Here is a 22,509-nt window from a genome sequence, read left to right on the forward strand (position 1 = left end):
CTGCTAAGCAGATACTTCCACTGGAATCTGTTTTAGCAAGGAAGGGACTATGGCCCAACATCTAGAGCAGTGCCTGGCACATGGTAAGTGTCTTAGTCTGGGTCCCCCAGAAAACAGGGCCAGAGGCAAAAGCTTACACTTTATTTGGAAGAGCCATCCCAGGGAAGCAGGAATGAGGAGAAAAGAGAAGTCAGAAAGGGAGAGCGAAGAGCAAATATAAGGGACTCCTTGTAAGCCGGCCACAGCTTCATAAGAGAGGCTTATCATTTGGTCTTGTGGGACATCTTCAGAGAAACTGTGTGAAGCTACTGCATCTCTGAACAGTCCACTGGGGGAAGGAGAGAGGTTTTGTTTGCCAGCTCCCTCTCTTACTGGTCAAGTGCTGACTTCATTGAGCTTCATTCTTCCAATGCTTGGTTTCATGGCTGGTGGCTGAGCAAGTCCCTCCAAGCTGCATGCCTCAGTGAAAACAGGGAAACCCTGGGGTGGGAATTGAGAAGCATGCAGCACGGGTACAAGGCAAGACTCCATCAGGCTGGCCCACCAGCAGCGTGAAGGACCATGAGCAGCCATTTCAATTGGAGCAGTACAAGCAGTCAGCAAGGCACTTGTGTTCACCTTGGGTGATGGATAAACTGGATCCAGCATAGCAAGCTTTCAATAATGATGAACTCTGAATTGCCAAAGTTAAACTCCTGGCCCTGCTATCTTATTTAAGTGATTTGCAGTTATTGACAATTTTGTTCCATTCTTGGTCTACTTTCCTATCTCCTCTTTGTTTGCTTTCCACCGAAATGGGAATGTTTGCATGCTTAGGCCTACTTCTCTTCCATTCTGCATGCTTTCTATGGGTAGCTGTGCTCACTTTGGTGGTAACTTCATGCTCTCATTTACTGGCTGATGGCTTTTAAATGTCTGTTTCCAGTTCTCCTGAGAACTTCAGACTGGAGAGTAAAGCTGCCTTTTCCAACTGGAAGTTGCACAGGCATTTCAAAGGCCCAAGTGAATCTCTTGATCTTCCAGAATCGTATTTGTTTGTCCCTCTACCCTACAACTAATAGGTGCTTGGTCTGTGCTTGTTGAACTAGATCTGAAACAGTTGTGCCAGTACTGTATGCCAAAGCTGGATCTCGCACAAAATGAAGTAAACCTCCAGAGCCAGTTCTCTAAGAGGGAATTTAGGGTCTGCATTTTACTAATAATCTGGCTTATTTTCTCTTTGATTGTGCTGGGTTTTTGAGCAAAATACAGTTTGCCATTGTCTGTTACTCTAGTGGACAAGCTGAAATTGATGTTTGGTCTTTTTAGGAATTGATTGGTAGGGAATTCCTTGGGTTTTGACTCTGCTTGTGCTGTCCTCCCTTTCTAGACTGCCATTACCCTTGCTCTGTCCACAGTTTACAGACCTTTTGGAACTATTTGCGTCTGATCTACTCATGGAGTACACAGGCCCTTTCTTGCTTTTCTACCCCTGCCCCTCTGTACCCTTCCGACTTAACCTTCAAGTCACAGCGCTCTACTCACATCCTCCTAATCTTGATCTGCCCACATCTGCCTCCTTATCTTTGCTCCAGTGACCACAGCCCTCCTCCTCTATCACCCTTAACATCTCTTTAAATCCTCCCCAACTCAAGGCCTGGAGACTAGCTCAAGGCCTCAAGACTAACTCATGCCCACACTGGTTTATACTGATCTCCTCCTCTCTGAACATGATCTGGGACTGTTGTTTTGGCTTAGCACACACAGTCTTATATTGTTGAATATTTTTGCATTTAGTCCCCCCTTGTTCTAATTGGATTATAAGCTCTTTGAGAGATGGACAATGTCTTACATTTATTTCCTTGTGTGTTCAATGGTTCATCACTCAGATCTTTGTAGAGACGGCATAAGATAAATACAATTTTCGCTGGATTTGTTGGTTGATTGTCATCCTTGGGTGCTGACTTCCAGTTTGCCTCTGACAGTGAAATAGGGGTATCAGATTGGGTGACATTTCCCAGAGGAGCTATTGGTCATCTCATTCCAATTCTTTAGTTTGTAGTACAAGTTAATTCTAGACTTTGGACCTTGGAAATTCTGTTTCTTAAACATTTCAGGCTAGGCCTAGGAGCCAAAATTACTACTTTGGCATTTGATGTGGCAGCTTGTTCATTTGGGAGCCTTTTTTCTTTGACTTTCTATTGAGTAACTTGAAAAAGCCAAGGCAGCTTGCCAGAGCAATTGTGATGATTAAACTTCATTGAGATATCCCCCTCCACACCCTCCCACCTCATCAGCTTTACAAGGTTGCTTTCTGTAGCTTTATTTGGGGGCTCAAAAATTAATGAATGACTGGGTGTCCTTTTGAAACTCTTGAGGTCATTTTTTCTCCTCTTCCTTTCCACTGGCTAGTTTCTGTTAGTATCCAAAGCGGCATGTATTGTTTTTAGGTAATGTGGAGCTAATGCAAGGGGAGGAGAGGTTCTTTCTTTCATAACTTTGGAACAATCTGCTGCACAGGTCAGACAGTTTTGAAGATGCCAAACTTAAAGTTCAACAGACAGAACTGTAGTCAAAAGGAAAGTGAGGGAGTCCCGGACTCCAGTTGACTACCCCTCCTTCCTCCGACCAAAATAAGCTATCTCACGTTTGAACCCACGGATCTCTCTCGCATGTTCAGTTTGATTACCACTGGGTAGGGAGGGATAGTTTGGAATCAGTAGCTTTAGGATCACTGGCTTGAGAGTCTGTTTTATTACTAATGATTAGTGTTAGTACGTGCTGGGATTTTCCACTCATGGAAATCTACCCGCTTGACCTCTGGGTCATCAGCCTGGATTGCTCATTAACGCGAATTCCATCTCTTAATTTTAGAAAGCCCAGGAATCCATCCAGCAGACCTGTTCCACTCTGATCTTCCTTCATCTCTGTTTTCATCGTGGCACAAACTTTCACCACCTCCATTTCTGACTGCTTGAAATCCAAATACTCTGTTAGCCTTTGGAGTCGCTCCTTCCTATACACCCTTATCTCTGACCAAGCCTCGATGTCTTCCTTTGTTCAGCTAAGCCACCTTCCTTACTGCCTCACAAACAGGCCACGTCCCCAGATTTTCGCATCTTTTGGCTTACATTTTATCCTCCTCTGGAATATTGTTTCTTTACCTTTCCATTTACTGAAATTCTACCCACCCTCAGAATACTAGTTCAGACCTGTTTCCTCCTCCCCTCCCCTCCTCTCCCCTCCCCTCCCCTTCTCTTCTTTCTCTCTCTTCTCTTCTCGTCTTCTCTTCTCTCTCATCTCCTTTTTTCCTCCACAAATTCGAAGGTCTTACTATGTGCCAGATATTTTTCTAGCTCTCAGGAGTATGCTGGTGAACTGAACAAATTTTCTCTCAAGGAGTTTAGTCTTCCTCAAGAAGCCTTAATTTAGTAAGGTTAGTTCCCACTGCTCTTTCTTACTTTACAACACTTTTACTTGTAGTGCTTTTTCTTAATTTTATGTACTTAAAGTATATAATAAAAAGCTATATAATACAGAATTAAGTAGTTTAATTTTGTAATATATAAATGCAGATGTTTTAAAGATTTTATTTATTTATTTTTAGAGAGAAGTGAAAGGAGGGAGAGAGAGAGGGAGAGGAACATCAGTGTGTGGTTGCTTCTCACATGCCCCCCACTGGGGACCTGGCCTGCAACCCAGACATGTGCCCTGACTGGGAATTGAACTGGCGACTCTTTGGTTCCCAGGCTGGCGCTCGATCCACTGAGTCACACCAGCCAGGGAAATACAGATTTTTTAAAATACATATTTTGATTACATCTTTACAATTGATTGTAAGTTGTTTGAGAACAGGGACCTTCCTGTTTCTGAAAACTTAAGAATCTCTCATTATCTATTAGGTCTCCTTTGTTTTCAAGGGACCAAAAGCCCTGTGCAAACTATTTTAAGCAAAAAGTGAGTGAGGTGGCTTCTGTGACTAAAAGGACCAAGGATATGGTTGGTATATGGCCATGACGTGATTCAGGAGCTTGATTTTCATTTTTCCATTTGTCAGCTCTGCTGCCTCAGCTCAGCTCTGTTCTCAGACAGGCTTGCCATTCATGGTGGCAAGATGGCTGCAGCCAGCTCAGACTCTCATTTGTCCCCAGGTCTTGCAACTCCAAACACGGCCTGCAGGTAACTTCCACCATCTTTAGGGAGGGCAGAGGTGCAATCAGCTTCACCGAAAATGCATGGACTAAGAGAGGGGGAGGGTATGGATACAAGGAAGAAAAAACATTAAGTATTTATCACATTCTGGAAGTTTAGTAGCTTTTGATTGGTTGGATTAACTCATATCTATTTTTACTTTGTATTTATTTAATAGGGTAAAGTCAATAGTCATACTCGTCAAGGAGGAATCTTTGCTGTCTTTTATTTTACTGAAAGTAGCCTGATGGCGTTTTCTTGGGACACTGACTACTCAGAGATTACTAATAATGTTAGTCACTGAGAGATGTGGTATAGAAAGTGGACTGAAGCTGATACACGTCACCCTTGTCTCTGCTCTCACGACACTGTGTGCAACGCACACCCCTTTAGTTTATGTTATTATTTTACCTTGTTTGTTATAGGTGTCTTTCACTGGTTTCTTCCCTACTACCCTGGTAACTTTGAGGGAGGACTGTTCTCAGAGCTCCTAGAATGTGCTCAAATAAATATTCGCAGTAAGAGTAAGTAAGAGAGAACACTGGCTTGGGGACCCAGGGAATCTGGGTTTCAGATCTGGGCCTAGATCTGCAGCTAACCAGCTGTGTGATCTCTAGCAACTCCTTCCCCTCTCTGGGCTTTGGTTCTCTGCTGTGTCTAACAGCAATTTTGAAGGGCCCTCCTTTTACTGAGTTTGTAGAAAACCAAACAAGTAGGGCAAAGAGCAAGACTTGGCAGGGCATCCCAGCATTTTGTTTCCTGGGGAACAGTTTTGAGAGGGCTGATTACCCTTGTGATAAGAGGTCTTGGTAAGAGAGATGGAGGGCAGAACCTGATGAAAGCCTCAATTGTCTTCTTATATAACACTTGCTGGAAAGGCACTAGGAATTAATATTCTTCAGATGGCTGAGGTGACATCATGTGTTTGTGAAAGGGCTAAAAGCAGGTGAGGCAGATTTTGTGGAAAAGGACTGGCAGTCAGGCCTGGTTCCCAGTGGGGAACCTGGGCTGATCTCATGTTCTGCCAGCTCCGAACAGAACCTGTGGGCGTCGCAGCTCCTGTCCCCTAGGTGCCAACACTTCAAGGACGAGGGAAGGACATACCTGTATTACTCTCCAAAGATTACATCTTTCTGTGGCTTGCCCTCCCATCCCCACTTTCCCCTCGAAAATGTGGGATTCATAAGAGGGGGTTCTGTGTGACTCAGAGAAAATTCCTGAAGGAGAATGAATTTTGAGAGAGGGAAGGAATGGGGCTGATATCTCTGGATTGAAAGCTATAGACTGAACAAAGTCCTTTTGTACTCTGCTGACTGGTGAATTCCTTGGGTGTTCTCTGAAGTGAGGACATTGTTCAGAGGATTGTGTCACCTGCATTGCCAGGTGTTTTATAATTTAGCGTCTACGTGATTGTCGGTGTGGCAGGTCCCTGACTGCTTTTGTTAAATGATCAGTGTCTTACTAGGGCTTGCTTTCCTTCCAGTTTCATCCTTCACGTGACCCATCAGCATCTCTCTAAAACGAAAATGAACCTCCTTCTAACTCCAAAGATAGATGTAGTAAGGACTTGAGTTGTACGCAAGCATAGCCAAGGAATCAGCAATCCCAGGGGGAGCTTTGTTGGATATGTCTGCTGATCCTGGGTTTGAACTATTGCATCCAAAAATTCCTTGCCAGGTTTTGATCTGACTTATTTTGGAAATGATGGAATGGTAATCCACCAGTGGATTTCAGTGTCATACATGGCCAAGCTTGCTGTCCAGAGAGGCAGCTTCCAATATTTACTTTAAGAATATTCAATGTGGAACTGAGAGTCAGCCCATCTAAATGGAGAAATGGAAACCACGAATTCCTCACTGCTTTGGTGCCTGTGTACTGGGCTGCTGTCCCCTCAGCTGGGAGGGCGGTGCTCAACACAACATGCCGTTTGGTTTGGTTGCATGTTTTAGTGAGCTGCGTATAATTCACATATCATAAAATTCACCCTTTTACATTGTAAAATTCAGTGGGTTTTTTTTTTTAAAGTATATTCAGAAAGTTGTGTAACCATCACCACTATCTAATTCCAGAACAGTGTAATTAAGTTTTGACTTGAATTTTAGATGAAATATCAACCAAAGGTCAACTCTGAAACTCAGAAAACTTGTTCTAAGACTTTGGCCCCTTTGCAAGGGAAGCTGTAGTTTTTGTTCAAGTGTAATTTTTTAAAAATGTAATGGAAAAAATGGAACATTGAATTTTTATTAGACACGTTGCTTGATTTCTTTTGTCTGCTGCTGATGATTTATAAATCTATGGTCTTCAAGTCGGAACTTACTACCGTGGCTATGTTATAATGAAGAATATTCAGAACAAAAGCAATAATACTGTTTTGCTTTCTTTTCTCTTTCTTTGTCAAGCCACATTCATCAGGGCGGGGCGGGGCCTGTTTTGTTCTCCATCACTAGCACAGGGTCTGCCGTACAGCAGGGGCTCAGCAAAGATTTACTGAATAAATGGGCTGTGTTAGATGCCCAGGGGAGGTCATTTTGGGCATGTATCACTCCAAGTAGTTCATAGTGACCTTTGTACTTTGGCTTTGTGGATGGTCATGGCATTCATCCATATCCCTGAGGCAACAGCTGCTTCTAGAAAGTGGGAGCTTGACTTCTTCCCATGTAGTTCTAGGACTGACAAAGACCCCATCACTCCCAGCTCCCAGGAACTTTTGTCCAACTGTTATTGGATTTGTAAAGCCTTCTGGAGTTGTTATGGTGAAGCACAGTGTGGGTGATGTGACAGTGCATGTCTTTGAGTGTGCACACGTGTGTGCGCGCATAATTGCCTGAGCACACAATAGAACTGTGAGGAATTCCTTCATGTTTTTATAAATCGCCCCTTTCTTCTTTCTGCCCTTGCAGTTTGTGGGTAGGTCAGGGTGCAGAGGGGCCTCCAGTCTGGGCACATGGCCCAGGCGTGCTGGCATTCAGTAGCCTATTGTTTCCTGCCCCTTGTGTGCATGGGCAGAGGTCTGGGGCTGGCACAGCTGCCTTCTTGGGGACTATTGTTTGTCTTTCAGCAGCAGCAAAAACCTGAAGCAGCACATTTTACCTTGGACAGAGCAGCCATTCTGTCTTAGGGCTGCAGGCCTGGAGGATGGGGTTGGTTGTAGTCTCCCTTAAATGTCTGGATGGATGCTCTGAGGATGGAAGCCAGGGAGGTTTCTCCCTCCTGGCAGGTTGCAGGGGGAGATGCTCAGTGGTGCCAAATCACAAATCAACTCCAGTGGCAGGTAGTATCTATTAGCAGAGACTCACTCTTCTTTCCTGGATCAGGGGTGAGGGTATCGCTTTCTCACTTTCTCTGCCCTCTGGGCTTACTGGCAGACCTCAGGGTGTGCTCACAGGACAAGAAAAGCATTCGCTCTAAAGCTGTCCTGTTGTAGAGTAGATCTTGGAAGCAGGGAAGGGATCCATCCTTGTTATGGACTGGCCAGAATGTGGGCTAGTTAGTGAGTCAGTGCACTAGTGCATACTTGCCTCTGTGGGTCTGAATCACTCCTTAGCTGAAAGGTGGAGAAGTGAACATTTCAGGGCTGGGAGCTATAGAAACTGATTTTTTGCAGAAATAACTTTCAGAGACTCCAGACTCATGTTCTGTGCCTCTTGTCTTGTTGCCCCACTATCAACCTCTTTGACAAGGCAGACAAACCTTAATTTAGCTTTAGCTCCACTTGTACCTAATTGTATGACTTTTTTGTAAATTACTTAACTAGTCTAACTTCAGTTTTCTCCTCTGTGCAATCAGGATAATTGGGGACTTCGAGACTAGTTGTGAAAGTTAAATGAGATCATGTTCCCTTTCCTTCAGGGCCTGGAAGAACCCGATGGAACACTTTGGCTTCCACCCCCGCAATGTCCCCTTCTCCATCTTCCTGCTGAGGGGTGATTTAGGCCCTCAGAGTCAGTTTGGACTAGAGCCTTGACTCACTAACTAGCCCACGTTTCAACTAGGATCACTTTGTATTGCGCTGCCCCCTCATTGAGGTACCTGAGAAAGTCAGGGTGGAATGCCATATTGGTTGGATATGCTTGGGGGCCTCTTAATTCACGTATCTCAGAGGTCTCCTCTGAAGTGGATAGGACAGCCTTGAAGTGGTGAACCTCTGGAACTTCATGGGTATTGAGGGAATTTGCCTAGCCTCCTCTTTTTGATGGAGGGTGGGCATCATCCATTTTACCATGTTCCTTTCTGCGTCTTTGGTTAGTGAGATTATTGAGGCAAAGTCTTAAATAAATTACAGGTCACTCAGAGGGGGCTGATAGCCCCATCACCCATCCACATCCTCTTCCACTTCTGTTACGGGTACCTTTTCACCAAAAAAGCCCTGGTTCTTATTGGGTGGACCAGTTGTAAGTAATATCAATGAATGTCCTCTCCACCCACAGTCTGCCCACCCAGTGGCTACCACCGCCAGCTACGACCTGTATCTGTCATTAGATGGTAGGGGCACAGATGCCTCTAGGAATAGTCTCGGCGAAGGCTGTTGCCTTTAAGAGGCCCAGAAATTCCCCGGCAAAAACCATATGCCTGACATGCCCTCTGCAGATCTTCCTCCCAACACCCTTGTAATCAGACTCCCAGAAAAACACAGAACAAGAGAGCTTTGATGAGTGATGAGGTAGGCAGCTTTTCTGCACAGCCTTCTGTCTGCTAGAAACAATCCTGTGGTGCTCAGTTTCAGTTCAGGTGAGGTTACTGCAGACCTGGTTGGCATTGGTGGTTGGCAAGGGGGAGGCGTGGGGACAAAGAGGGTACGAATGGCATTTATAGGTCAACTGAGATCACCCATAAATGATCAGATACTTGTGCTACATCCTGGTGTCTGTGAAAACAGAATAAAAAAAGTGAAGATGGGGAAAGATTATGGACCCCTACCTACTTTGGGGAATGCTAAGTGCGCCATTTGCCCATCCCTCATTGCTTCATAAAAGGAGTACTTGGCATATTTTTTAACATCATAGCCCTGATCCTGGATTTGCCTCTGTTTATCCACAACTCAGATGAAAACTGTAGATTTCCCTGCCCCATGCATTAAACAGCATAGATAGAAAGCATTATTATAGCTGTGCTGTCTGGGAATGAATTTGTAGCATGCATAGGAAAGGCATAATAATATAGGTGCTCTTTTTTTCCTGGGATTAGAGTCACTGTCACATCCTAATACATTGAGCTGAGCAGGCTTGGAGGGGGAAGGGATGACAAAAATGGCTCCATTGTGACTCAGATGGTGATTGTAACATAACTTCAGCAGGATACGCACTGCAGGCCTTCTCTGAGCTGACAAGCAGTCTGGCTTTGACAGCACTTCCTGTGGGTGCCAGGTCTCCTGTCAGTAACAAATGCAGTATTGCATTTGAGGCAGATCTGACTGCAGCTGGAGCAACCATTGCTGTAGTTCCGGAGAGGGTGTTTGCTAGCCCCGTACGAGGACTCTGGCCAGCAGAAATCTGCCAAGCTGGAGCTTAACCAGAAGTATTTCTAGCTTTGACAAAGCAGGGGTTCTGAGTTGAATGAGTGGGGATGAAACAGCAGAGATATGAGTGATATTTGTTGGTGAAGAAAAGTCAACTTCTTTAAGGCTAATTTATGTTCTGTGACATTGGAAATGGTGGAAGCTGTTTGACAGCGGATGGTTTATTTACCTGGAGGTCCTGGTGCTTGTTTCATTCTTGATTGCCACTATTTGACCTTGGGCAGGGTCCTTTCTATCTCCCTTAAAATATCCTGACCCTGACCCTAATTCATAAAGATATGGAAAAGCATTTTGAAGTGATGGGAGAAAGCATAAAAAGTAGGAGCCTGGGCTCTCAAGTCAGACTGCTTGTATTTGGTGTAGCTTGACTTCTTTAAGAGTCAGTTTCATCATCTTAAAATGGGGATGAAAGTAATACTTACCCAACAGGACAGTTGGAAGAAAATTCATTATGCTCTTTGCTAGAACAGAACCCAAGTTCTGGCACTGTGCCAGAAATACAGTAAATTGTTCAATAAATAGTAGCTCTAAATATTATTACATCTAATAAGTACTTAAATGATTCAGCAGATTCCTGGTTCCAGTGTTTTTTAGTAGTCTGGAAAAAGTTGGTGGAGCTTAGGCTTCTTCTTATCATCATCATCATCATCATCATCGGCTTTAAGTTCCCCAGAGGACAGGGATCAAATAAAAGGAAGGAGTAAATGCTGGCGTGTATTGCTCTCTGTATGACTGTCTTGCCTTTTTTTTTTTTTGTAGAGATCCGCGCTCAGCTCACAGAGCAGATGAAATGCCTGGACCAGCAGTGTGAGCTCCGGGTGCAGCTGTTGCAGGACCTCCAGGACTTCTTCCGAAAGAAGGCTGAGATTGAGATGGACTACTCCCGCAACTTGGAGAAGCTGGCAGAGCGCTTCCTGGCCAAGACGCGCAGCACCAAGGACCAGCAATTCAAGTAGGGACTCCTTGGCTGCCACTTTTAGAGACCTTGGGAATGGGGTCTGAGATGGAGGGAGGCAGGGTGTGCCACCTAGATCCGTTTGGATTCATGAAGCAGGTAACCCCGTGACTTCAAATTGGCTGGAGGTTGAGCGCCCTCAAGGATCTCCCCTTTTCCAGATGAGCCTTATATGCAGTACGACACACTAGAGACATCACAATAGATAATGAACCATGCTAATAATAACAGCAAACACTTTCATAGTTCTTCCTATATGGCAAGCATGGTTCTAAAGGCTTTACATGTATGTTAACTCAATCAGCACAATAGCTCTATATGGTGGTTATTGTTATAGCCCCAATTTACAGATGAGGAAACTAAGTCATAAAAAGGTCAAGGCACTTGCCCATTGTACACACACACCCCCTACTAGTAAACAGAGCTGGAATTCAAACCCAGGCCGTCTGGTTCTAGAGTCTGTATTCCTTTTTTTGCTGTTGCTGTTCAAGTACAATTTTCTGCCTCCCCACCCCCACCCCTCCCCACCACTTCAGCCTTCCCCACTTCCTTCCCCTAGAGTCTGTATTCTTAACCATTTCACCAAATTAGAAGAAATGAATGATGTGGTAGCTATACTTCTATATTGCTGCCCAGAAAGTTGCTAAAGTCTTTTTCTTTTACATTTATAGTATTTTATACAATTGGCCCCTTCAACCTCTTCTCACTGCCATCGCCCTAGTTTAGATCATCATCTTTGCTGGAACAATTGCAATACTTACTGTATCATCTATAGCAGAGGTTCTCAACCCCAAATGCACATTAGAATTCTCTGGAGAGCGTTTTAAAATGCTGAAATCTGGGCCCCACTCCAGACCAATTAAATCAGAATCTCTGGGAGCAGGGCCTGAGTAACAATATGGTGTAAAAGCTTCCCAGATGATTCTAATGGTTGACCAGCATTGAGGACCACAGTCTATAGCTTCTCCCCATTCCCGCCTGGCTGATCCACTATTATCAGATTTAGTCTTCCTGGAACATACTTCAGGCAGTTTCTCTGTGCAGTGGCTCCCACTGTCTGTGTATCTATCTATGGTCTTGATACTCAAGGTATGATCTCCCATTATCATCACCTAGGATGTTGGAAATACAGAATCTCGGGTCCCACCCCTAGATCTACTGTGGTCCTCAAGCCCTTCCAAATCTGGCCCAAGTAGCTTTCCAACCTTATTTTCTGTTTCCAGTTCACTGTATCTTAGCCAAACAGAATGTTGACTCCGTGGGTCTTTGCTTATCCTGTTATTTGAGTTTATGTGCCCATTCTTCACATCTCTGCATGTCTCGACCATACCTGTGTTTTAAGACCCATCTCAGAAGCAGTATGTTCTAAGAAACTTTCCTGATTCTCCCAGTAGAAAGAATGTTTTCCCTCTTCTGAATTTGTACAGCATTTTATTTGTTCTTTTATTAGGACATTCAGCACTGTCTGCTTTATATAATCTCCTCTCAGTGGATTGGATAAACTTTTCTAATTCATCTTTCAGTCTCCCATAGTGCCTAGCATAACAGGAAGTATATAACAGATGGTCACTAAATGTTGGATGAGCAAATGAATGAATTTAGGAATTAATGCCAAGTGTATCTTTCCCTATTTTTTATTTTTGTTCATCACCCTAATAATTGAGGAAATAAACATCCTTTGCAAGCCAGCTCTGAGCAATGATATGGAGGCTCAGATAGAGGAGAATATGTGACATTCTTGGTTTAGCCAGAATGAGAGTTTCGCAAGATGTTTTATCCTCTGAGTTCCTTATCTTTTCCAAGTCCTGTTCTCTTTATGATAAGCAATTCTGAGAGCATAAAATGCTATTTTAGTATGTGATAAAGTGATTCAAAGTTGGATTTATTCTGTTAATAACCTCCTCCTAAGTTTAAAACATCACTTTAGTTTTACTAGTATTCTCAGCTTAAGGACATATTTACTACAAATTAAGGTACAGATGTGCCACTCTTTAAATTATCTGAATTGCTCTGATTAAGATCACATACAAGGAATAGGGTGTTTTCTTCAAGGCTGGAAGAATTGATTTTCTGATAGAGCTGGAACCTGGCCTCATTTTTCCCCAAACAACCAGTGAGTATTTATAGAGAGCCGGCTATGTGCTTCTATTGTACAAGTTTTGGAAGATATAAGAGTAGTTTATTGTGCGTATCCAGAGGAGGGCAAATACTGTTGTGGAGAAAAGATGTTTAATACAGGGAGCAATTAAAGGATAAGGCAATAATGATCTCATTGAGATCATTTTTTATGTAGAATATAGATATGAGAAGAGGTCAGAGATAAACATCAGAGATAGGTAAAGGATCTATAACAGTCGGGAGAATTTTCTAGAAGCAAGTGAGATTTTAGGTTAGGCTTTAAAGATTTGTGTGGTAGGGAACAGTATTACAAGTGAGAGGAAGTAGGGGTAAAGGTACAGGGACTAGTGAGGAATCCAGCTTCATAAAAAGGAAGATTCTTAAACATTCATTCAACAGATGTCCATTACACATTCCGTGAACTCCTTCACGCCAGACACTGTGCCTTGGGATACAGCAGTGAATAAGCGTGTTGTCTTCCACGTTGCACTTAACAGAAGAATGAGGAAGCAGCCGTTAAACAAATCACACAGTTAGATGAGTTGAGGTAAGCATTACGAAACTGAAGTACAAGGTACTACAAGAACTTGTAAGGGGGAAACTTCACTCCTTTTTCTGTCACTTTATGGCTAGTTTACTCTAAAAGCTTCCTGTCTGATCTTATCCTGAGTAACAATCCACTTATTCAACAAACCCCTCATAAATTCCTACTGGATACTGTGCTCTGTGCTGATTCCTGCGGAGGCTAAGATAAGCTCTAGAATCTTGGCTTACAGAGAAGAGAGACAACATAATGTGCAAAGGCCTTTAATAGAGGTATGAGCAAAATATTGTGAGAACACAGGTATTTTTCAAAAACAGTGGAAGATAAAGATAGATGAGTAGACACCAAATAATGGGTCTTTCACAGACCAGCAGAGGAGTTCAGATTTGATACAGCAGTGTGGTAGTGAGCCCTCTGGGTTCTTGTGTGGGGGCAGAGACATGGGAAAAGATGTGGTAGAAGAATGAATTTTTTATGCCAGAGAAGGCCAAGATGGACGTTTGGGGGCAGGGAATTCATGCACATTGTGGTAGCAGCAAAGACCAGAGGGAAAGGAATACATTCAAAATGTATTCAAAACACTGAACAGGACTGGGTACATGATTGGGTAAAGAACTGTAATGGTCAGGGGTGACCCACTGTCTCTAACCTGGCAACCTAGAAGAGTTAATAGAATCTACAATAAAAGTGGGGATGTTGAGGAAAGACCTCTTTGTGAATGGTGAGCCAACTTTGGACATGCTTGTTTGGGGGCAGTGGGAGGCCTTCAGGCATTCAGATGGAAAGTTGCACTTCTTGAGATAAGAGGGTAGGACTGGGATTAGATAGCATTAGCTTCAGTATAGAACTGATTGTGGAAGATAGTGGGTTGGCCAAAAAGTTTGTGAAGGTTATTCCATACTATGATGACTTTAGCAGTGCTTAGTTGTCTTTAACTTCATTTGAAACAATTTTATTAGGTTGTATTGTGACAGCTATCATACCAGCATGCATTAAAAAAAAAACTTACTGAAAAATAAAGGAGATCTTCCCATTAAGATGGCGGTATAGGTAGACATGACTCACCTCTTTGCACAACCACATCAAAATTACAACTAAACTGTAGAACAACCATCTCTCAGAACCATCAGAAACTGAGTTGAATGGAAGTTTGACAACTATGATATTAAAGAAACCACATCTATCCAGACTGGTAGGAGAGGTGCAGACTCGGAATGGGCTGGTCTCACACCCACGTGTAGTGGATAAAAATACAGGAGGGTGAGGAGTCAAAGCCCTACACCGGGCCCCCCCGCCCAGTGTTCCAGTGCCAGGAATGTAAGTCCCCACAACCTCTGGCTGCAAAACCAGTGGAGATTGAGTCAATGGAAAGAACTGTGGAGCCCCAAGCAGTTCCTCCTAAAGAGCCCACACATGGACTCACCTACTCAAACTCACTCCCTCTGAGCTCCATCACTGGGGTAGCAGCTTGAAAGGCACCAGTGTCATACTGGGAGATACTGAACTATCAGGCATTAAGGCAAGCAGAGGCCATTGTCCCTTTTGTAAAGCCTCTCTGCACAGAGCTGGAAAGCTGATGCCATATCTGAGACTCCATCAATCTGGATAATACAGTTTGACTTGTCTTGGGAATCCCCAGAGGCTCTACCACACCTAGCTTATAGATCCATCCAGGCTTCTTTTCCACATGAATGGCTGGTTTTGGCTCATGCTTCATAACTTCCTAAATCCTATCAAATAGCAGCTAGCCTACATTCACAGCTTGGCGTCACCTGGGAATTTCCAAGCTCAGCACAAGTAGCAGCCATTTCAGATTGCTTTATAGCTCAGACCAGGTGACCTCACACAAAACACAGGTGTGGGCTGATCTTGACCTGCACCACCCAGGGAACCCTAGGGCTAGGGCACCCAGTGGGCAGCCACATACCATATCAGAGCACCATCACCCTGCCCCTGAACAGCTGATCCTCCGTGGAGGGTGAAGGTTGGTGATACGTGGTCAAAGCCAGCCCTTGTAGCTGACTGATCTGGGTAAATCCCTTCCATTGATCTGCCAGCAGCAGCCAAGGTTCAACTACAAGGGGAGGGTGTACTCAGCCCACATGAAGGGTGTACCTCAAGTACCCAACTTAGGTGATAGGAGACACTATGCACTGGACCCTACAGGACACCTACTACATTAAGCCACATTACGAAGACATGGAGTCAAAGCAGCTCTACCTGATACATAGAAACAAACACAAGGAGGCTGCCAAAGTGAAGAGACAAAGAAACATGGCCCAAATGAAAGAACAGATCATAAGTTCAGACGAAGAACTAAATGAAATGCAGATATGCAATCAATCAGATGCAGAGTTCTAAACACTGGTTATAAATATGCTCAAGGAACTTAGTGAGGACCTCAGCAGCATAAAAAAGATCCAGTCAGAAATGAAGGATACACTAATTAAAATAGAGAACAATTTACAGGGATACAACAGTAGAGTAGATAAAGCTGAAAATCAGATCAATGATTTGGAATATAAGGAAGCAAAAACAATCAGAACAGGAAGAAAAAAGAATAAAAAGAAATGAAGACAGTATAAACAGCCTTGAAAGGTCCAACATTCACCTCATAGGGGTGCCAGAAGGAGAAGAGAGAGCAAGATATTAGAAATCTATTTTCCTACTGGAAAATATTGTGCCTAGTTGGAAATTGTGCCTAATTGTGCCTACTGGAAAATAGATTTCTAATATCTTTCATTGTTTTTTCATTGAAAAACTTCCCTAACTTGGTAAAGGAAGCAGACATGCAAGTTCAAGAAGCACAAAGAGTCCCAAACAAGATGGATGTTAAGAGGCCCACTCCAAGACACATCATAATTAAAATGCCAAAGGTTGAAGATAAAGGAAGAATCTTAAAAGCAGCAAGAGAAAAGCACTTACCTACAGGGGAGTTCCCATAGGACTGTCAGCTGATGTCTCAAAAGAAACTTTGTGGGCCAGAAGGGACTGGCAGGAAACATTCAGAGTCATGGAAACCAGAGACCTATAGCCGTTTGCTAGATCCAGCAAAGACATCATTTAGAATCTAAGGGCAGGTAAAGAGCATCCCAGATAAGAAAAAAACTAAAGGAGCTCATCGCCACCAAACCGTTATTATATGAAATCTTAAGGGGACTTATTTGAGAAGAAGAAGATCAAAAGTATGAACAAAAAAATGGCAAATCTATCAACAATTGAAATACAAATACAAATACAAAATACAAATCTATCAACAATTGAATCTGAAAAACAGACTAAACAAACAGAAGAACAGAGACAGATTCATAGATACAAAGAGTGTTTTGATGGTTGCCAGATGGGAGGGGCAGTTTAGAGGAATGGGGGAGGAGGTGAGTGAATTAAAAAGTACAAACAGGTACTTACAGAATAGCCATGGAGATGTAAGTACAGTATAGGAACTGGAGTAGCCAAAGAACTTACATGAGTGACCCATGGACATGAACAATGGTGCGGGGATTGCCTGAGGGAGTGCGGGGTACTAGGTGGAGGAGGGCAAGGGGGAAAAGTCAGGACAACTGTAATAGCATAGAAGAAAAATTTATCAGAATCGGTAAATTTTTGTGTACCCATTTTAATATTGAAGGTGGAAAATATGCAACATTTTTGGTATGCAATGCTTTATTATTTCAAGAAAGGTAAAAACACAACTGAAACGCAAAGAAAAGATTTGTGCTGTGTATGGAGAATGTACTGTGACTGACTGAACGTGTCAAAAATGGTTTGCAAAGTTTCTTGGTACTGTTGACATTTCAGCCAAATAATTTTTTCTGTGGGGTTGTCTCATGCATTTGGAGGTGTTTAGCAGCACCCCATACATGTACCCAGTAGGAAACCAATAGTGGGAGATTACCCAACATACTCAAAATATTCAAATCAATAAAGTTATTGGTGCAAATTAAAAAAGGGTCTTTTATTTTATGCAATAAACGGTACGGACTTTTTGTCCAAGCCAACATGAAAGTGTATAAACTCAGGGGAGAGAAAGAGAAGAATAACAAGCTAAAACCAGAACTCACGGCTTGGGCAGACCCAGTGTCAGGAAGGAATAAAAGTTTCCGCTAGGAGTAAGTTACCAGAAGGGGAGGGGGAGAAAACGAGGAAGGGAAAGTAGGAGGAAAGAGGGAGAGATTTTTTTTTAAGCATTGAAAGAATAGAGGGTAAGGTAGGATAGTGTTCTCTAATGGAAGTAAGAAGATCTGTAAAAGTTAACCCCAGCAATTTCTTACAGATGCTCTCCCATGTAGAAGGCATTGTGCAAGATGCAAAGATTAAAGTGAACCCCAAACCTAGGAGCTTTCAATCCATTAGAGTGCAACATGAAATTGCTGGGTTTTCTAGATCAAAAATGGCCTTATAGTGGCAATTTCATATGGTCAGAAGTCACCCAGTGTCTCAGCCTATTAGAAGAGGAGATGAGACATACACACAAATGCATTGAATCCGGGCAAGATGGCAAGAAACTCAGAGAGTCCAGGCAATATCCCACTTTCATACATAATTCATTCCTAAAAATGTACAGAAAAGTCAAATGGTTGAATGTCAAACCAGAGTTTTACATGGAGTAGGTAGATTCTGTTGCTATAAGTATATACGTGAAATTCTGAATTATACCCCACCAGATGTACTTTCAGCATTTTGTATCTGGCCTTTCTTTTTGTCACAGTTACACCCATGGTATGCCTTACTTAAGTCTGGTGAGCATCTGAAGAGCTGCTGATGATTTCCATCTATCTACCCTTGTCTTATTAATACAATGATGAGACTACTTCTTAACACAACACTAGCGAAAGCACTTCATTTTTCCAGTTTCCACATCCCTATGTTGCAAAAGGGAAGCAAGTATTTGGATATTTGCACACACAAGCGTTACTACACAGAGACATCCATGCTGCTGACGCTGAAATGGTACTTGGTAGGCAGCACCACCAGGCCAAGCTTGAATCATTTGTTAGCAATTGAAAAGTCAACAGTTTTAGTCCAGGAAAGGCTTTTTAGACATGCCTATATATCTGTTTTGGTTAGGATATAGCTTATGCTTCTGTAATAGACCCCAAATGATAGTAGTGGCTTACACAAGAGAGAGGTTGATTTTTCTCTTGTGTAATAATTGGGCATTAGCCATACAGGGCTGTGTCAGGCTTCTTATTCCATTATGAGAGTGTTGCCCTTGTCTGTATGACCCAAGATGGCTTACTGCCACCATGTCCCAATTCCAGCCAGCAGGACAGGCAAAAAAGGGCAAGGGACAGGCACATATTGTTTAAAGGTGCAATTTGGAAGTGACACATACATCTCTTCAGCTCACATTTGTCTGGCCAGGACTTAGTTATGTAGCTATACTGAGCTACAAGCAAGGTTGGGAAGTGTAGTTATTATTCTGGGTGAGCTGAAAGTAGAGTTTTTATTAATATAGAAAAAGGGGATACAGGGTCTGTTAGAAGGCTCTGGCACATTGCGATGTGTGAGAGGGCAGATGCATGACAGACCATGGCCACCCATCCATACAAAGTGCCATAAGTGCACAGAGAAGAGAGGTTTGTTCAGGCTGGATTCTGGGAGGCGTTGTATGGAGGTGAAGTTCAGTGAATGGGAAATGAAAAAAATAAAAGTGTCAATACTAGGTATTGGTCCTACAAGCCTGATTCAGTTGAGACAATGCAAAAGTTGTAGAAGGAGGATAAAAAGATGGGGGAGGGCCCTGGCTGGGTGGCCCAGTTGGTTAGAGTGTCATCCTGTACACACCCCCATCAGGGCACATACTTAGGTTGCAAGTTTGGGGTGCATACAGGAGGCAACAACTGATCGATGTTTCTCCCTCCTTCCCTCCTTTCTTTCCTCTCTCCATTCCTTTCTCTAAAATCGATAAACATATCTTTGGGTGAGGATTTAAATTTAAAAAGATGGGGGAGGAAGAATTTCCACAGAGAGAACAGTGTTGATGACAGTTGGGGAAGACAAGGCTGGTGGGTAACTGGTGGGTTTTGCTGAAAAAAAAAAAGAAGTAAATAAATGCAATAGTGAAATAAGGTTTGAAAAGTTGAGAGGAATCAGATTACAGTGGTCCATGAATGCCAGGTGACAGAGTTTGGGCTTTATTCTGTAAGCATGGGGAAGCCATGGGAGGTTTTTGAGCAAGGAACGTAATATGGCCGTGCTTTGGGTGATAGCTATGGCAACAGTGCATAAGATCTATTGGAGAAGAGACACTGGAAGGAGGAGACCTGTTAGAAAGGTCTGACAGTTGGCCTAAGGTTAATATGGGCCTCAACTAAAATCATACTCTTGGAAATAGAAAAATGGGCCAAATGTAAGGGCAAAGAGCAAGTGAAGTCAAAGAGGCTGGGACAGAAAAAGGGTTGTGGGTTTCCTGGGTCTCTGGAGTGGCAGTCGTACTTTATTTTCATTCACCAATGAAGTGTAGCTGGGTTTTGCTGACAGGCAGGTCCCTAGAATAGTTCATCCTCTGCCCAGAGCACCTCAGTGGGCACTTGTCACCTCCCCCAGAGCTGTAGCAGCTGTTGGTTCAGCAATGCCATGAATTTGTCTCCCTGTGCTGCCAGGAGAGCAGCTGCCAGCAGCAGCTCTGGACAGACGCGTCTCAGGAACATGGAAACTATTCAACTTGGGATGGGGTAGGGTGGCCAGGGCTGAAGTTAGTCCATGTGGATTTAGCCCATCCTTTTCCAGGCCATTTTTCACCCCGGCTAGATTTCAACTTCTCATATAGTTCAGGCTGGGTATTCTGCTACAGGTTTGTTTGTTTGTTTTTTTTCAAAATCACTTTTTATTTTTCACTTACACTTGGCGTACAATATTATATTAGTTTCAGGTGCACACCTCAGTGATTAGACATTATGCAACTTACTAAGTGACCATCCTGATAAATCTTGTACCCATCTGACACTATGTGCAGTGCTGTACTTTATATCACCATGATGGTTCTGTAACTACCAATTTGTATCTCTTCACCTTTCCACCCATTCCACCAACCCCCCAAGTGACTGTGTGGGACAAATGTTGCTGAACTGCTCTTTTCATCTTCTCAGGGACAACTTCTTACCCTGGCAGCCCTCACCCTGCCACTCTTTGGCTTTGCTTTCTATTCTGCTTTGCTCCTGCTCACCTTTTGTCTTCTTCCACACTGTGCTCAGTGCAGACACCCTCATTACAGCCTACACAGCTCTGATTCCTCTGTACAGTCTGACCCTGTGGTCCCATCGTGCTCCTTCTCTTCCCCCTCCCCCATAGATTATTTGATTCTACCTTATTCTGCTTTGTTTAAGATGGGTAATATGGCTTCCTCCATCCCTTTGAATTGTGGGAGCACCCTGTTAATGCCTGAAATTCTATCTGCCTGGTTTGATTAAGAGCAGAGATAATATTATGTAAGGGTAGGAAGTCTTCCTAGGGAAGATGTTCTTCATTTTCTTTGGCTCCTTGAAGAGTATAAATGTATTCCTATTTGTTGCTGAGCCTTTGATTGTCTCTTTTAAGTGGAATCTGTGTTAATATTGCCCAGCAGGACTCTAATTGATAATGCGCTGGCTGTTTCTTACATAGTCTTGCTGTAAATTACCTTTCAGTCATAGCTCGGTTGGTTTTGATCTCCTACTTTTAATAGCTCAGTGCTTTCTTTTATTTTGAGGTTGTTTTTTTTCCTGTCGAGTTTTGAGAGGAATACGCCTACACTGCTATCCTGCTGTGTTCCTTACAGAGACCTTATGCTACTTCATAGCCCTCTGCCAGCATTTTTTCTTTCTTACAGCTTTTCCTTCTCAGCAACAAATATTTGTTGAATATTTTAAAGGTATTGTTCTAGACTCTTAGAGGAGAGAGATCCAAAGAAGTAGTAGTGATTCTTTCTTATATGAATCATATTCTAGTCAGGAATAAATCATACTTAAATACAGTAGCACAGATCTTCAGTATAAAGGCATATATGGTAAGTACCAAGTGTGTACTACAGAAGGGCGTGGTCAGGAAACTTAAAGGGAGGACATGGGATTTGAACCAGACTTTGAAGGACATGAATAGGACTTTGAAAGCTGGAGAGAGGGGGAATGTTGGAGGCTGGAGGGGCACAGCAAGAAGAAAGTACAGAACACTTTTGGGGTAGAGTGAGTAGGCTCGTTTGGCTGGGGTAAACAAGTGCATATGGAGGAATTGGACAGAGGTAGACAGGATCATATTGTGAAGTGCCTGGAGTGTTGTCTCAGAGATTTGGCTCTGTGCAGTAGACACTGGAAACCACTGAACAGCTAATATCTAGGCTGAGGTATGAACTCAGCTTAAGGAAGATTAACCTTGACCTTAGGGTCGTGATTTGCTAAATGACAAGAAACTTGAGACAGCGAAACCAGTTGCCACAGTAGATAATAAGGATCTAAATTAGGGTGGGATGGCAGGAATGAAAAGAATAGACACTGATCCTTCAGTTCGTTTAGCAAATATGTGCTGTGCTCTTACCCTGCGCCAGACACATGCCACACCAGACAGATACTGCGCCCTGCACTCCTGGAGCTTACAGTCCAGAGACAGATGGAGAACACCTGGTGCAGGAAGAATCTCTAGGACTTGCTGACTGATGGGATTCGGTTTCAAATGAACTTGGAAGCAGGGAAGAAAGAGGGTTGTGAAGTTTCTTTTGGACTTGAGTGACTGGTAGATTAATGGTGCCGTTAATAAAAATACTGAAGTTAGGAGAATGTGTTGTTTTTGAAAGCTTAGACTATGAGAAATTTGGTTTTTGAGTGTTAAGTTTAAGATCTTGGAAGGATATTGAAGGTGAAATTTTCATTAATTGACAAAAAATGAATGGCTGTATTGAGGGCTAAAGATCTGGGTTGTATGTAGAGCTAAAAACCCTGGGCTGTTAGTAGTGATTTGGACATGCTCATAGAGAGGTGATGGTTGAGGCTTTGGAAATGCTTGATTTCCAACAGTAAGGTTTAGTGGGGGGAAAGGGGCGCCATCCCTTGTATTGTCTGTGGTACTCAGATTGCAGAGAGTGAAAGGGGATTTAGAAGGTGTATTTATTTGTGCATTCATTCAGTATACATTTTGGGGACCTTACTGGAGACAGGAACAAGACAATATCCTATTCTCACTGACATTAAATTAGCAGTCTATTAAGGAGGTACATATGGAAAATAAACCTGCTTA

At 43.1% G+C, this 22,509-nt stretch overlaps 1 protein-coding gene across 12 annotated transcripts in view; it reads left to right on the forward strand.

Moving 5' to 3' along the window:
* Positions 1–22,509, forward strand: part of SRGAP2 (SLIT-ROBO Rho GTPase activating protein 2) — a 244,862-nt gene that overhangs the window by 79,007 nt on the left and 143,346 nt on the right. For all 12 annotated transcript variants that reach the window (XM_028530820.2, XM_036015602.1, XM_036015603.1 and 9 more), the window contains exon 3: positions 10,445–10,637. In XM_028530820.2, coding sequence (XP_028386621.1) covers positions 10,445–10,637 — 193 coding nt within the window. The remainder of the gene's footprint in view (positions 1–10,444; positions 10,638–22,509) is intronic.

This window comes from Phyllostomus discolor, chromosome 14, assembly GCF_004126475.2.
Source record: "Phyllostomus discolor isolate MPI-MPIP mPhyDis1 chromosome 14, mPhyDis1.pri.v3, whole genome shotgun sequence".
Lineage (NCBI taxonomy): Eukaryota > Metazoa > Chordata > Mammalia > Chiroptera > Phyllostomidae > Phyllostomus > Phyllostomus discolor.